Raw genomic sequence first — 18,161 nt, 5'->3', positions numbered from 1 at the left:
GAAACTGCAGCATTGAAGCCTATGTGCTTTTACAGATATGTTGATGACACATTTGTGATATGGCTGCATGGAAGAGAAAAACTTCAAGAGTTTCCCCAACATCTGAATTCTCTGCATCCTAACATCAAATTCACCATGGAGGTGAAAGAGAATGGTGAACTCCCTTTTCTGGACGTCCTAGTCAAGCGCAAAGCGGATAGCACTTGGGGACACAGTGTATACAGGAAAGAAACCCACACTGGTCTGTATCTCGACGCTACCAGCTGCCATCATCCTTCACAGCCTGAGGGTGTACTGCGGACACTGGTTCACAGGGCCCGCGAAAATATCGGATGAGGAAAGCCTACAAGGAGAATTTAACCACCTTAAGGACGTTTTCAAGAAGAACGGATATAACGAGATTCAAATTGGATGTGCTTCCAGGCAGAATGCAGAAGCCCAGCAAAGAGAGAACGAAGAGGACGAGAAGATAATGGCGTACCTGCCTTATGCCTGCAAAGTATCCAACAAAATTGGCAGAATTCTGGCTCGGTGAAACATCAGATGTGTCTTCCGCCTACCTAAGAAAACGCGTGCCCTGCTAGGTACGGTAAAAGATGACCTGGTGCTCCGCAAACCGGGTGTTTACCGTATTCCGTGTAAATGTGTTAAGGCATACATCGGGCAAACTGTACCGACAATCGAAGAAAGATGCCAGGAACACAGAAGGCACACTGAACTGAAGCAGCCTACAAAACCTGCGGTTTGCGGAGCATTACATGGATACTGGAGATACTATGGAGTACGCGAAGACGGAAGTTTTACGGCAGGCCTCGTCTTTTTTGGGACTGTGTTCTGAAGGAGGCGATTGAAATACGTGTAGCTGATGGGCTGATCAACAGAGACGCCGGGTTCAACCTCAGCAGAGCCTGGTACCCAGCACTCAGCCATCTAAAAGCACAGCGCCAACCCAAAGCGACTTCCGCGCCCGACGAAGGCCACAGGACATCTGATGGTCCACAGTTCGCATCCAGCAGCCAGCAGCTCGCCCCTCCCCACCACCACTCCACGCAGCGCCGCTTGTGGCCTGACGCGGGGGATGGGGTGGGGAGCGATCAGAGTATAAAGGGGAGGAGATTCAGCAGAGACGCTCAGTCTGCAGGTATCACCTGAAGATGACGGCAAGGTACGCTGTCGAAATATCGTGGTTTGAAAACGACTGTACCCGGCTGGAGATCCAAGAACTGTGCAAACAGTTAATTCGCCAGGTAATCCTAAGATCACACAACGTTTGTTTTATTTAAAAACTGTAATGGTTCTCATAGCACGTTCTCGTAGACGCTTCACACACTAGTAATGGGTACTCATAACAGAGCGTACGTAAACCTAGCATCATTGTAGGATATGTTCTGAGTTCAAATATTCTGATGCATCAGGCTTCCATGAAGACAGCCATGGGTTCTGGAGACACTGATCATGCCAGACTCTAGTCGTGCTCTTCGTACATCGTAAGCTCAGTGCTATGACCAAAGGAAACATGACTGAACGATATTTCTTGCCTTCAGAAAATTTCATGGTCCAGTACATTAACAACTTCTAAATAAATTGAGTTCCTGTGGGACATCTGACCAGGTTTGTGACTGGATGGACACAGCATGATATCCTGGTTGAATAGTCACTTTTCACATTGACATAGTATCCAAATTTTATATTCATGTTGCACACTGATGGTTCAGCGGGCAGTATCAGTTGCAATATCAGGCTTTTCACATGCGATGCAGTTATCTATGAGGAAACTGCATGCTGTACTATAACCAGTAATACCCAAGTAGTTCTCTAAGAAAATCTGCCTAGTGCAAAGAGAGACAAGGGGAGGTTCTGGTCGAGACCGATGAAAACATGGAACTGTTTTTACATATTTGCATCGAATTGTATACATTATGCCTGCAAAAGGAATTTTTTGTCGTGAAAGTATTTTACAAATTACAGCAAGTTGAACGAAACAGCGCGCCGAGCAAAATATTAGCAGCTGCAAGTGTTCGATGAATTAGTTCAAGAAAAGATTCGATTAGTACACGAATTTTTGTCCAATGAATATTTCCTTAAAAGATGCACCGGTATCAATACGCCGTATGTCAACAAGAGCTTCAGTGCGTGCATTTGGAAACTTGTACCGAAACATTCCACCGTGGGGCAAAAGCTGTTGACATAACAGCATATATAACTGCAGCTATATTCAACGAAGGTTATTTGCCTATGCTTAAGACCACGAACGTTTTAGGAATCTCATAGGGACGGAGTGTAAAAACTTCGCGGAGTTCTCTGAGGAAATGCGCGGCAGTCGCGGAGCAAGGAATGCCTCACTTTCTTAAAATAACTCGGACTGAAACGAATACAGCACCAAATTCAGTATCAGAACATGTTTGAGGAAGAAGATGACTCTATGGTCTTGGTATTGCAGATTCACCGTGATTTTTGAAACAACTTTTTTTTGTTACTCTTAAATTTAAAAACTTTTTCTGGAAACAACTTTTTTTGATGTTAAGCATTCTAGAGCCCCAACAGATTAATCGATTCATTTCACTTCTTTAATTAAAGATAATTAAATTTAGGAGTTATGGCGTGAGCGTTTTCTATTTGAATTTTAAATATTTTTTAAACATCTGCCAAGAAACTTATGTATTTCTCAAATAGCTACAATCCCATCGTGATGGCGCCGCAGATTCATTTTAATGTAAGAAGTTTCTATTTTATAGGTTTCAAAAATAGCCTCGAGTCTATACAATGCTTCTCGCGAACCAGGCTGTTCAGCCGTCATTTCTAATTTGTTATAAGATAAAAAAAATTATACAAGGATGCATGTATGATGATTTCGATAAAAATAAAGCTTATATAAAAAACGAATTCTAAACTTCACCCAACATTTCCTTAATGCTGACGTATATAAAGTTGTGCAGTTCTAGAAACGTATGGGATAAATGGAATATTCATGGTTTAAGGAATTAATGGCTCACAGCTAGAGTGAGTCAAGTCACACAAACAATTGGGGAAAGAGTTGTTGTACTTAGACTCATTGTTAACATTTTCAAATTTGGATGCATTTGGTGAATATATTTGTAATTAAGATGCAAATAAAATGGTTAATTATTTGTACACTTTAGCAGAATATTTAATCTTTCATAAAGTACAAGCTACCCAACATTATTATGTCATCAAACATCGACACATAGAAAGACACACAACACAGTTCATATAAATTTATCTGTTTCCAGTTCTGTACTGAAGAGGAACGCAAATATCCCGTTTCAAATCCTAATCAGCTTGTAAGTACAAACACTTATAATGTTCTGAGTAATTTACTAACTCACGTTTATCTGTTTGGCTTATCTTTAATGGTATTCCATTGGTTGTTAAGAACTGCACTTTACAGCTGAACTAGCATACATCACCCACACCATGCTAGAGAGTCACTCGGAAGGTAAATATGGCTCACCGACACATTGCGTTTTATTAACTACCATGAACACAGTCTCTCTTGGAGGGACAATGTGTGTAAATTAATAACATGTCAAGACAGGCAGCAGAGTCATTTTAAGTACTTCGTTTTTTCTTCAGCACACAGTATCCTGCACTCTGCATTTCACCTTATTGCAGACCTCACTGATGATGATATCACGGCGCAGGCGCTCATATTTTTCATCGCCGGCTTCGACACCGTGTCGACACTGCTGACGTTCTGCAGCTACCTGCTGGCCACGCACGAGGACGTCCAGAGGCGGCTGCAGAGGGAGGTGGACGAGCTGATGCAGAAGAGCGGCGGCCAGTCCAGCTACGAGCAGGTCCTGGGCTGCCAGTACCTCGACATGGTGCTCTCTGGTGGGTCCCACATCAGTGGAGTTAATACAGATTACAGCACAAGGTCGCATCTTACTGCCGTTAATTGTAACAGACCGAGTAGAAACTTCCGTTATGTGCGATACCGACAATTTTCAGGAACTGGCTGTTTCCTGAGTAGCTATGTTCCACATAATTCTCTGGCATGAACAGTTTAAGCTCCGGCAAAGAAAGACCTTGAACAACAGTTCTATACGGTTTGTTTTATTGTCATTTGTCTAAGTGATGGAACCATTTTCACCACCGTAGGCTGTCAGTTTCATTCCTTTAATGCACCATGGATATAAAATATTTTATTTGCCAGCTTTCCCCCTAAGGCCAGTTTCAAAAGTCTGCAAAGTAATACCAAAGGTACATTAGTGAACAACATTAACCATACATATTACAATTGTTATTTACATTATTTAAATGATATTGTGTGTGTGTGTGTGTGTGTGTGTGTGTGTGTGTGTGTGTGTGTGTGTCACATTTAACAATTTTTTTCGTGTCGTGTGGAGACAGGCATGCACCCATACATACTCTTTTTTGTTTTTTAATCCATGTTTCTTGGCGCCAAGTAGGGATGAGTGTTTATTTTATTTATTTCTTGAACATTTGGAGTTAACGTATCAGGAACTTTGTGTTGGTGCGTAAGACACCTCCAGCTAACGAAGTAGCTCATATTTTCACTGTACTAATGATCGGGGTACTTTATAACGGTGCTATTGGAATGAGCAGCGTCTGACCTAATATTGGTCTATGAAACATTGAGGCTCTCAACTGGTCTATTTTATTATGTAATTTCGTCGACCGCTTCCTGATCGCTTCATTTATTGTGTCCATATATAGCTCTTTATTCACAAGAAGTGCTGAGTGCTACTGGCAAGGGATTTCAGACCGATTCTGTATTTCTGGATTTCCAGAAGGCATTTGACACTGCACCACACAAGCGGCTTGTAGTGAAATTGCGTGCTTGTGGAATATCATCTCAGATATGTGACTGGATCTGTGATTTCCTGTCAGAGAGGTCACAGTTCGTAACAATTCACAGAAAGTCATCGAGTAAAATACAAGTGATTTCTGGCGTTCTCCAAGGTAGTGTTATAGGCCCTTTGCTGTTCCGTACTTATATATGCGATTTGGGAGACAATCTGAGCAGCCATCTTTGGTTGTTTCCTGATGACGCTGTCGTTTATCGACTAATAAAATCATCAGAAGATCAAAACAAACTGCAAAACGATTTAGAAAAAATATCAGAATGGTGCAGAAAGTGGCAGTTGACCTTAAATAACGAAAAGTGTGAGGTCATCCACAAGCGTGCTAAGAGGAACTCGTTAAACTTCGGTTACATGATAAATCAATCTAATCTAAAAACCGTAAATTCAACTAAATACCAAGGTATTACAACTGCGAGCAACTTAAATTGGAAGGAACACATAGAAAATGCTGTGGAGGAGGCTAACCAAAGACTGTGTTTTATTAGCAGGACACTTAGAAAATGTAACAGACCTACTAAGGAGACTGCCTACACTACGCTTGTCCATCATCTTTTAGAATACTGCTGTGCGGTGTGGGATCCTTGCCAGATAGGACTGATGGAGTACATAGAAAAAGTTCAAAGAAATGTAGCACGTTTTGTACTATCGCGAAATATGGGAGAGACTGCCACAGAAATGATACAGGATTTGTGATGGACATCATTAAAAGAAAGGCGTTTTTCGTTGTGACGGAATCTTCTCAAGAAACTCCAATCACCAACTTTCTCATCCGAATGCGAAAATATTTTATTGCCACCGACCTATATAGGGAGGAACAATCACCAAGATAAAATAAGGAAAATCAGAGTTCGTACGGAAAGATATAGGTGTTCATTCTTTCCACGCACTAAACGAGGTTAGAATAATAGAGAATTGTGAAGGTGGTTCGATGAACCCTCTGCCAGGCACTTAAATGTGATTTCCAGTGTATGCATGTAGATGTAGATGTAGATGACTTCGTTATGTAGATCAACTCTTCTGGTATAATGGCTGGCACCAAGTTGTAACCTGCCTGGGAGAACGAATGGGTGGTGTACTTTATACTGACTTCTCGTTTCGTGACCATGCGTCCTGTCCACACCACATACCTGATAATCCCGCGGTGGTCGTACTGTCCTGCTCCACACTGCTGTTGGCTTGCCTGAAATTGCCTATCAAAATATGCAAGCGGGTTTAGGGGAACCACTCAATGTTAAGACACAACAGTCCTATGTCTGGTACGAACATCAACATTCTGAGACGATATGGAAACCACAGGTTGCACTGTTTACACTCTAAATCGTAAATGTTTATCCCAATCAACAATCTTGATGATTAACAGTCCAAAATACCATTCGGACGAGCGTGTGCGTAACCGACATGACAGGGATGATTGTTGATGATGCGGAAGCCGAATGATCGAACGACAGTTCTTACGCTTGTCACACATACAGATATCTGGTAATACTCCTCCTTGTCACTAGTAATGATGTAACACTGTTCGTAAAGTTAATTTTTCACTTCTCAGTTCTCACTTGTACGAGCGTGCGCGTAACCGTCGCGGCGCGGCTGATTGTTGATGATGCGGAAACGCGGTGATCGAACGCACGTCCTCACGCTCGCTACAAGACACTGGCACTTGTTTGTGCTCTTTTGTGGTAACTAGTTTTTTGCTAATTCACTTCAGTTCATTCTGAGAGACCGAACACGGAGCGGATGATTGATACTGTACGGTACGACACGCAACGAGAGGATACACAAATACGTTATCAGCAGCACTGCTCATTTTAAATTACTTCTTGACGCACATTCCTCTGAATCATTTACTTATTTTATCACTTTACTGTAGTAACAGTTGCAGCAACACTTCAACTTCCATACTAACAATGCATCTCACATGCAGAGCTACACACTACACAACATAACAGTTCCATGTCCCGCGCTCAGCTCGACAGACGTGGCTGCCCGCAAAGGTACTCCACAACTAAACCAGCGATATGGCAATATGCTTACATTCCCGCATGAAAAAGTTTTCAAATTGTCGAAGAGAATATCGAAATATAGATAATTCTCTAATGCGGGGGGTTAAAGAGATGGTGTGAGGAGGTGGGGTGTATACTGCCCCATCCCACAGTTATATACCATTGCCACATTGTGGAACAGACATGAGTTACACATAACCATGGAAACATAAAGAACAGTTGTCAAATATGCAAAATTTTACATTGTAAAAGAACCCTACCTACAGTGCAACCTGTATAACAAAACACAGTTACAATAGAGTGGATAAACAAGGAGCTAATACAATAAGACACAAAATATTTACGTCCCTGAAATAGAAACTTTTACAAATACAGTAGGTTAGATATGACAGATAGGTGATCTAAAGAAAGAGATTAAAAAAGTTAGAAGAAAAACACATGCATTCACTGCTACTCTTCGTAGACAATATCACTGGTGGCACTATTAGGCAAACACTGAAGAACCTCCGTCAGCACTAGGCTGTCAAAATCCAGGGAAAAGAAAAAATTATTATTTCACTACTCACAACACTGCATCACATGGGAGCGTTCTTTGCAATGAACGGAGTTGGGAGTGACTGTAGCATCGATGCTGTGCTGGCCGGCAGATGTGAAGTATAGTCAGTCGTCAGCTCGCCTCTCTTGCCTCGTGGTAAACCGTCCACTGTCGTACACGAAACAGTTTAATGGTGCTCTCAGTGTTACCCCAGCAATGCCTATTCAACTTAGCCTTAGTCGGTTACTACTACAGTAGACATTACGATGTTCTATATGACATAATAAACACATAGGCTATTAAGAAGGAAAAAAAATATGGATGTCCTTTAAGTTAAATTTAGTTACTAAGTGAATGATACAAAAAATAGTAGCAATCATTAAGCAGGAGTATTAAGAAACTTTTAAATAAAAAACTTTTGGATAGCACAACCTATGTACACTAGACACTAGTAATCACTCAAACATCTACTTCTACATCTACATCTATACTCCGTGAGCCACCTTACGGTGTGTGGCGGAGGGTACTTATTGTACCACTATCTGATCCCCCCTTCCCTGTTCCATTCACGAATTGTGCGTGGGAAGAACGACTGCTTGTAAGTCTCCGTATTTGCTCTTATTTCTCGGATCTTTTCGTTGTGATCATTACGCGAGATATATGTGGGCGGTAGTAATATGTTGCCCATCTCTTCCCGGAATGTGCTCTCTCGTAATTTCGATAATAAACCTCTCCGTATTGCGTAACGCCTTTCTTGAAGTGTCCGCCACTGGAGCTTGTTCAGCATTTCCGTAACGCTCTCGCGCTGACTAAATGTCCCCATGACGAATCGCGCTGCTTTTCTCTGGATCATGTCTATCTCTTCTATTAATCCAACCTGGTAAGGGTCCCATACTGATGAGCAATACTCAAGAATCGGACGAACAAGCGTTTTGTAAGCTACTTCTTTCGTCGATGAGTCACATTTTCTTAGAATTCTTCCTATGAATCTCAACCTGGCGCCTGCTTTTCCCACTATTTGTTTTATGTGATCATTCCACTTCAGATCGCTCCGGATAGTAACTCCTAAGTATTTTACGGTCGTTACCGCTTCCAATGATTTACCACCTATGGCATAATCGTACTGGAATGGATTTCTGCCCCTATGTATGCGCATTATATTACATTTATCTACGTTTAGGGAAAGCTGCCAGCTGTCGCACCATGCATTAATCCTCTGCAGGTCTTCCTGGAGTACGTACGAGTCTTCTGATGTTGCTACTTTCTTGTAGACAACCGTGTCATCTGCAAATAGCCTCACGGAGCTACCGATGTTGTCAACTAGGTCATTTATGTATATTGTAAACAATAAAGGTCCTATCACGCTTCCTTGCGGTACTCCCGAAATTACCTCTACATCTGCAGATTTTGAACCGTTAAGAATGACATGTTGTGTTCTTTCTTCTAGGAAATCCTGAATCCAATCACAAAACTGGTCCGATATTCCGTAAGCTCGTATTTTTTTCACTAAACGTAAGTGCGGAACCGTATCAAATGCCTTCCTGAAGTCCAGGAATACGGCATCAATCTGCTCGCCAGTGTCTACGGCACTGTGAATTCCTTGGGCAAATAGGGCGAGCTGAGTTTCACATGATCTCTGTTTGCGGAATCCATGTTGGTTATGATGAAGGAGATTTGTATTATCTAAGAACGTCATAATACGAGAACACAAAACATGTTCCATTATTCTACAACAGATTGACGTAAGCGAAATAGGCCTATAATTATTCGCATCTGATTTATGACCCTTCTTGAAAATAGGAACGACCTGCGCTTTCTTCCAGTCGCTAGGTACTTTACGTTCTTCCAGCGATCTACGATAAATTGCTGATAGAAAGGGGGCAAGTTCTTTAGCATAATCACTGTAGAATCTTAAGGGTATCTCGTCTGGTCCGGATGCTTTTCCGCTACTAAGTGATAGCAGTTGTTTTTCAATTCCGATATCGTTTATTTCAATATTTTCCATTTTGGCGTCCGTGCGACGGCTGAAGTCAGGGACCGTGTTACGATTTTCCGCAGTGAAACAGTTTCTGAACACTGAATTCAGTATTTCTGCCTTTCTTCGATCGTCCTCTGTTTCGGTGCCATCGTGGTCAACGAGTGACTGAATAGGGGATTTAGATCCGCTTACCGATTTTACATATGACCAAAACTTTTTAGGGTTCTTGTTTAGATTGTTTGCCAATGTTTTATGTTCGAATTCGTTGAATGCTTCTCTCATTGCTCTCTTTACGCTCTTTTTCGCTTCGTTCAGCTTTTCCTTATCAGCTATGATTCGACTACTCTTAAACCTATGATGAAGCTTTCTTTGTTTCCGTAGTACCTTTCGTACATGATTGTTATACCACGGTGGATCTTTCCCCTCGCTTTGGACCTTAGTCGGTACGAACTTTTCTAAGGCGTACTGGACGATGTTTTTGAATTTTTTCCATTTTTGTTCCACATCCTCTTCCTCAGAAATGAACGTTTGATGGTGGTCACTCAGATATTCTGCGATTTGTGCCCTATCACTCTTGTTAAGCAAATATATTTTCCTTCCTTTCTTGGCATTTCTTATTACACTTGTAGTCATTGATGCAACCACTGACTTATGATCACTGATACCCTCTTCTACATTCACGGAGTCGAAAAGTTCCGGTCTATTTGTTGCTATGAGGTCTAAAACGTTAGCTTCACGAGTTGGTTCTCTAACTATCTGCTCGAAGTAATTCTCGGACAAGGCAGTCAGGATAATGTCACAAGAGTCTCTGTCCCTGGCTCCAGTTCTGATTGTGTGACTATCCCATTCTATACCTGGTAGATTGAAGTCTCCCCCTATTACAATAGTATGATCACGAAACTTCTTCACGACGTTCTGCAGGTTCTCTCTGAGGCGCTCAACTACTACGGTTGCTGATGCAGGTGGTCTATAGAAGCATCCGACTATCATATCTGACCCACCTTTGATACTTAGCTTAACCCAGATTATTTCACATTCGCATTCGCTAATAACTTCACTGGATATTATTGAATTCTTTACTGCTATAAATACTCCTCCACCATTGGCGTTTATCCTATCCTTGCGGTATATATTCCATTCTGTGTCTAGGATTTCGTTACTGTTCACTTCCGGTTTTAACCAACTTTCCGTTCCTAATACTATATGCGCACTATTTCCTTCAATAAGAGATACTAATTCAGGAACCTTGCCCTGGATACTCCTGCAGTTTACCAATATTACGTTAACTTTTCCTGTTTTTGGTCTCTGAGGACGGACGTTCTTTATCAACGATGATAATGTCCTCTCTGGTAAGCCGTCAGGTATTTTATCGTTTCGCCCAAGGGGGGGTCCCTCTAACCTAAAAAACCCCCGTGTGCACGCCACACGTACTCTGCTACCCTAGTAGCTGCTTCCGGTGTGTAGTGCACGCCTGACCTGTCTAGGGGGGCCCTACAGTTCTCCACCCAATAACGGAGGTCGATGAATTTGCAACAATTATAGTCGCAGAGTCGTCTGAGCCTCTGGTTTAGACCCTCCACACGGCTCCAAACCAGAGGACCGCGATCGACTCTGGGCACTATGCTGCAGATATTAAGCTCAGCTTGCACTCCGCGTGCGATGCTGGTTGTCTTCACCAAATCAGCCAGCCGCCGGAAGGAACCAAGGATGGCCTCAGAACCCAAGCGGCAGGCGTCATTCGTTCCGACATGTGCTACTATCTGCAGCCGGTCACACCCAGTGCGTTCAATAGCTGCCGGAAGGGCCTCCTCCACATTACGGACGAGACCCCCCGGCAAGCACACCGAGTGCACACTGGCATTCTTCCCCGACCTACCCGCTATTTTCCTGAGGGGCTCCATAACCCGCCTAACGTTGGAGCTCCCTATAACTAATAGGCCCGCCCTCTGTGACTGTCGGGACCTTGCCGGAGAATCGGCCACTGGCCCAACAGGCGAGGCATCCTGTGGTGGCTCGGAAACGATGTCATCACCACTAGGAAGCACCCCGTACCTGTTGGAAAGGGGTAAGGCAGCTGCCACGCGGCCAGATCCCACCTTCGCCTTTCGGCCAGGCACGCGCGAGCCCACCACTGTCCGCCATTCACCCTGGAGTGATGGCTGACCGGTAAGATGCTCACTGCCGGAAGACGCAGCGACATCAGGGGTTCCATGTGATTTCAAGGCCACCGAAGTAGGCATAGGTCTCACCACAGTTGCCCCAACGCCACTACGAGCCGACGCCTGCGCCTCGAGCTCGATGAGCCTAACAGACAAAGCCTCCACCTGCCCCCGAAGAGTGGCCAATTCTCCTTGCGTCCGCTCACAACAACCACAGTCCCTACACATGACTGTTTACCCTACCCTATACGGTGACAAATTCCCAAGATAATCTTCTGATGAGCTACTCTGATAATCAAGAAACACTCACTGAAATACGAGACGCGAAAACTACGCTAGGTTTTCCCAGAAAAACTATTTAAAAGCTAAGCGCAGCAAATAAGTACAAAAACGCTTTATACAAACAGTACTCGCTGCTGCTGGTGCTCTCGCTCTGGCTGTCACAAGACAACTGCTGATTCAAGTGACTAGTGGCTAACGGCCGCGAAACAAACAAAAGACAGTTTTAGGGCGCTTTCTGTTCTAAACGATCAAGAAAACACTAAGAAATCTAACACGAAAACTACGTAAAGTTTTATCAAGAACTGTTAGTTACTATGCAGAGCAGATAAACACAAATAGAATCCCTTCCTTAGTGGAAGGTCGTAAACAAAATGCAAAATAAACGCTTTATACAAACAGTACTCGCTGCTGCTGGTCCTCTCGCTCTGGCTGTCACAAGACAACTGCTGATTCAAGTGACTAGTGGCTAACGGCCGCGAAACAAACAAAAGACGGTTTTAGGGCGCTTTCTGTTCTAAACGATCAAGAAAACACTAAGAAATCTAACACGAAAACTACGTAAAGTTTTATCAAGAACTGTTAGTTACTATGCAGAGCAGATAAACACAAATAGAATCCCTTCCTTAGTGGAAGGTCGTAAACAAAATGCAAAATAAACGCTTTATACAAACAGTACTCGCTGCTGCTGGTCCTCTCGCTCTGGCTGTCACAAGACAACTGCTGATTCAAGTGACTAGTGGCTAACGGCCGCGAAACAAACAAAAGACGGTTTTAGGGCGCTTTCTGTTCTAAACGATCAAGAAAACACTAAGAAATCTAACACGAAAACTACGTAAAGTTTTATCAAGAACTGTTAGTTACTATGCAGAGCAGATAAACACAAATAGAATCCCTTCCTTAGTGGAAGGTCGTAAACAAAATGCAAAATAAACGCTTTATACAAACAGTACTCGCTGCTGCTGGTGCTCTCGCTCTGGCTGTCACAAGACAACTGCTGATTCAAGTGACTAGTGGCTAACGGCCGCGAAACAAACAAAAGACGGTTTTAGGGCGCTTTCTGTTCTAAACGTTCAAGAAAACACTAAGAAATCTAACACGAAAACTACGTAAAGTTTTATCAAGAACTGTTAGTTACTATGCAGAGCAGATAAACACAAATAGAATCCCTTCCTTAGTGGAAGGTCGTAAACAAAATAAACGCTTTATACAAACAGTACTCGCTGCTGCTGGTCCTCTCGCTCTGGCTGTCACAAGACAACTGCTGATTCAAGTGACTAGTGGCTAACGGCCGCGAAACAAACAAAAGACGGTTTTAGGGCGCTTTCTGTTCTAAACGATCAAGAAAACACTAAGAAATCTAACACGAAAACTACGTAAAGTTTTATCAAGAACTGTTAGTTACTATGCAGAGCAGATAAACACAAATAGAATCCCTTCCTTAGTGGAAGGTCGTAAACAAAATGCAAAATAAACGCTTTATACAAACAGTACTCGCTGCTGCTGGTCCTCTCGCTCTGGCTGTCACAAGACAACCATCTCACTGTGTGGGCAAGAAGAAAAGTAATACATATAATCTAGGTTACACAGATAGAAGGTGAAAAGAAAGAAAAAATTTGCATGTGGCTGTAACACATCCTAGTTAAATCTCACTCGATTCGAGTGTCGTCATGAAACTTCATAATAATCAGAAATTAATGTCTGACACATCACAATATATCACTGTCATTAATCTTGCTCACTATAGTTTAAGATTTTCCACTTGGTGTTTGCCCTTGTGGCATGAGGTATGCTGTTGATTACACCCTCAAAATATGTTATATACGCTTTCCACCTGCTATGTTTCCAATTTCGCACCTGGTCATCCGATGCATCGTGCCTTGCGTTCCTATATATCCGTAGCCGCCATGGACGCCTCTGTGACCACCATGGCCACAGAAACCACCGTATTGTCTCCTATCATTATAATTATTCCAATGTCGTCCACCATGTCTATTGTCATGGTTTGAATGGGTATTTGTATTGGTTTCATTGTTCCCTGATACTCTTCTATCATTTTTTCTGCCTCCTGTCCCTTGTGATTCAGACAAGGGGTTTAATTGTGCTAAGACTAATTTCATTGTCTCTACGTCATCTTTAGGGATAGCTAGCAACTTATCCTGAACTCCAGTTGGTAGCTTACTTATGGTCAGAGACACTATTGCTTCTGTCGTCACTGGGTCACCTAAATACAAGTTTCTCTCATAATTATCTTGAAAAAATTTCTTTACTTTCTGGTCTCGCCCTCTCTCAAACCTTCTACCCTGGTATAGACTGTTATGTACTTCATTTTGCTTCCGTCTCGACCAATATGGTTGCAAAAACTACTTTTCAAATTCAGCAAAGGTTGTACACTTATGCCCTATTCTCATACCCCAGGTAAGAGCTTCACCTTCCATTCTTGCTGCAACGAAGCGTACCTTTCTTTGCTCGACCCATAATTCAGGTAACACGCCCTTAAATTGATCTAAGAAATCTTTAGGATGCCATCTCCTATGTGGTTCGAAGTTCTTAAAATTCCCTATGCCAAGGAAGACCTCATCATTTTGTATACCAATTAAGCTACCACCAGCAATGCTTCCATCACATAATAGTGATTTCATTTCACTCTTCACCTGCTGACCGACCTGTTCTTTAGTCTTTCCTACCTCACTGTACACCTCTTCTACTCACCATGCGTAAGCATCCTGGGTTAGCGCAACAGCTGATATCCTGTGTTTACAGTGTTTCACTTCCTCATCTAGTTGTCCAAAACGCTCAACATAAGCCTAGACCTAATTTAAGTAATTTCTTCCTTCACTTCTTTGACGTCTGACTCTACCTTTTCAAAACGTTTAGTATTGCCTGCAACATTCTCCTCTACCGGAACAGTAAGTTCACCTATCCTCTGATGACTTGACTCATCCAGTTTCCTTAGAGCCTCATTAGTCTCGTCGATTTTTTTAATGACTTGTTCGTTTATGTGTTCTACCAATCGCTTAATATCTTGCCTTAATTGTTTTCTTGAAATGATAATTTCTTGTTGTCTACTGATCGCCTAATATATTCTTTTTGGCACATAATATATTCCCTCTGATGCATAATATCTTCCCTCTGGCTCTTAATGTCTTCCTCTATTTGTTTGTTACTATTCAATAATATTTTGAGCATGTCAACGATAGACAGGTGAGGCCAAAGTATACAATCATGTCGTTTGGGCGTCTCCATGATTGGTGACGACACTGCATTAGGACTTCCCATCTCTGCTCTACTGTCACGTATACCGGAATCCTTCGACATTTCACTACTACTTGCTTCTGTTTTCGTCTCCATCTGATTACTTTCACCTAAAGACATTGCTTTCACATCCCTCTCTACTGCAGTTGCACCAAGCTTATTACTTGCCATACTGAACCACCGTAAAGTCACCCAAGCAAAAAATAAACAAATCACAGTAACACTTGTAGCATAGTATCGATAGCAATATCCACAACCAAACTACAACGCCGTACACATTCAACGCTGTAATTCGTGCTCAGAAACACACATAACAAACAAGATCACGTAAGAGAAAAAAAAAAAGGAATTAAATATAAGCTAATGTAAATGTAGTTCTGCAATTGTATTAACTGTTATTAAAAATTATACCACTAAGTAAGCAGGATCTGAGAGTGACATTTACTTTACAATACGGTCGGCAAGTAAGCAATGTCTCGAAATTCTGGTTATAAAAAAGAATTTAAAACTGTCACTGTTTGTAATTACGTAATTATAGAATGCAATCTGCACTGCCAGTTAATTACTCTCGTTGCTTGAGTTGCGTGAGGTAACGTCGTGATGCGCGACTTACTTAGCGTCGTCTACTGGCTCCGTAGCTGCGGCTGTTGCGTAGCGCCGACTCAGTTGACGCCGTCCAGCTGTCAGCACTGCACCCTCTCTGCAAAGCGTGCTAATATTTGCGGCGTCGCTCCTAGGCGCCGCTCACGTCGTACACGGTGACGGCTGCCAAAAAGTTTTCACTTTTGCTCATAGGAGCCACTAGCGTCGTCGTCGGTAATGGCTGCCAAATAACTGTTCCCATTCGCACATAGATGTCGCTAGCGACGTCAAAAGTGCACCACCGTGGAGTATGTTTACTTCGTAGCACTAGTTCTTTGCTCTGTCATGGATCGGACGAGTATATACACTGTGTCACAAGTACTTTGACGTACACATCCCAGAGCTCGCGTAACGTCACTCAATAATATAAACTAACAATCAGAGTTTGTACATAAATGGTTGGCTCTCCTAATAAATTATACGGCACTTCTTATCCGAAAATTGCAAGTCGTGAATACACGATGCCATGTAACACGCCCGAGAGTACGAATGGGTGGGGGGGGGGGGTACCTTATACTGACTTCACGTTTCGTGACCGTGCGCCCTGTCAACACCACGTACCTGATAATCCCGCGGCGGTCGTATTGTTCTGCTCCACAGTGCTGCTGGCTTGCCTGAAATTATTTATTGAAATATGCAAGCGGGTTTAGGGGAGCCACTCAACGTTAAAACACAACACCGTCCTATGTCTGGTATGAACATCTATATTCTGAGACGATATGGAAACCACAGGTTGCACTGATTACACTCTAAATCGTAAATGTTTATCCCAATTAACAATCTTGATGATTAACAGTCCAAAATACCATTCGGACGAGCGTACGCGTAACCGACACGACGCGGATGATAGTTGATGATGCGGAAGTCGAATGATCGAACGACAGTTCTTACACTTGTCACACATAGAGATGTCTGGTAATAGTCCTCTTTCTCACTAGTAATGATGTAACACTGTTCGTAAAGTTAATTTTTCACTTCTCAGTTCTCAGTTGCACGAGCGTGCGCGTAACCGTCGCGGCGCGGCTGATGGTTGATAATGCGGAAACGCGATGATCGAACACACGTCCTCACGCTCGCTACAAGACACTCGCACTTGTTTGTACTCTTTTGTGGTAACAAAATTTTGCTGGTTCGCTTCAGTTCATTCTGAGAGACCGAACACGGCGCGGATGATTGATACTGTACGGTACGACACACAACGAGAGGATACACAAATACGTTATCAGCAGCACCGCCCATTTTAAATTACTTCTTGACGCACATTCCTCTGAATCATTTACTTATTTTATTACTTTACTGTAGTAACACCTGTAGCAACATTTCAGCTTCCACACTAACAATGCATCTCACATGCAGAGCTACACACTACACAATATAACAGTTCCATGTCCCGCGCTCGACTCGACAGACGTGGCTGCCCCCAAAGATACTCCACAACTAAGCCAGCGATATGACAATACGATTACACAGCATCCATCGAAGTATCATATTTTGTTCTAGATGAAGGCGATTGATCTGTGTTTAGCTAGCCATACCCTAAACAATGCTACCGTACAGAATTTTTAAAAAGGCTGTAGCTTATACATTCGTAATTTCACTGTGGTGCTTAGGTCTGAGCTTTTCAAAAAGGAGAAAGTTTCTTATCCATTCCAATGGCTTTGTCTCTAGCCATACCCCAAACACAGCTGCCGTACAGCATTTTTGAAAGGACTGTTCCTTTATAGAGTCGTAATTTGGCTGTGGTGCTTGGGTCTGAGCTTTTAAAAAAGTAGAAGAGTTTTCTATCCATTCTAATGACTTTGTTTCTAAAATATTTTATATGCATAAGGAGGAAGAATTGTTTGTGTAGGGTAGCCCCTAAGTAGGTCGCCTTAGTACCCCGTGAAATGTCTTGTCCATTCAGTCTCAGTGCAATAGGCATCTGCGGGTGTTTTTTACTGAAGTAAACGGCAGTCGTCTTGGTCGAGTTTAACTGTACTTTGTTGATCTTGCACCCTGTCGCTGTAGCGTCGAGTTGTTGGAAATTTGTAAATTTGTGGTAAGGTCTTATGGGACCAAACTGCTGAGGTCATAGGTCCCTAAGCTTACACACTACTTAATGTAACTTACGCTAAGGACGACACACACATCCATACGGTGCCTCTACCCCACGCGGCTCGAGTTATTCTAGCAGTCATCTGATATTGACCCGGATGTGTCTTCTGCTGGTAAAGCAGGCCGTATCCTGAGCAAACTGTGCTATTTGCACTCCAACGGCTGTTGGTATCTCGTTGACGTAATTAATGAATAATAGGAGTGAGAGAACCGATTCTTGGGGTAGGCCCGCTCTTGCCGGGTGGCAGTCAGATGGTTGGCCTCGGATTGTTAAGATCATTTTTCTGACTTCCAGCTAATTGACAATGAGTTTGCTGTAACAAGTTGGTACTGGCGTTTGTTGTTCCAGTTCCCGGTTCAGGTGTTCTC

The 18,161-nt window shown here is 42.7% G+C and overlaps 1 protein-coding gene across 1 annotated transcript in view; it reads left to right on the top strand.

The window, feature by feature from the left end:
• The window catches only part of LOC124794840 (cytochrome P450 9e2-like), a 65,916-nt gene that overhangs the window by 31,533 nt on the left and 16,222 nt on the right, over positions 1–18,161 (top strand). Inside the window, exon 5 of the mRNA XM_047258505.1 lies at positions 3,634–3,855. Coding sequence (XP_047114461.1) covers positions 3,634–3,855 — 222 coding nt within the window. The remainder of the gene's footprint in view (positions 1–3,633; positions 3,856–18,161) is intronic.

Source organism: Schistocerca piceifrons, chromosome 4 (genome assembly GCF_021461385.2).
Source record: "Schistocerca piceifrons isolate TAMUIC-IGC-003096 chromosome 4, iqSchPice1.1, whole genome shotgun sequence".
Classification (NCBI taxonomy): domain Eukaryota; kingdom Metazoa; phylum Arthropoda; class Insecta; order Orthoptera; family Acrididae; genus Schistocerca; species Schistocerca piceifrons.
This window is presented reverse-complemented; position numbering and strand designations above follow the sequence as displayed.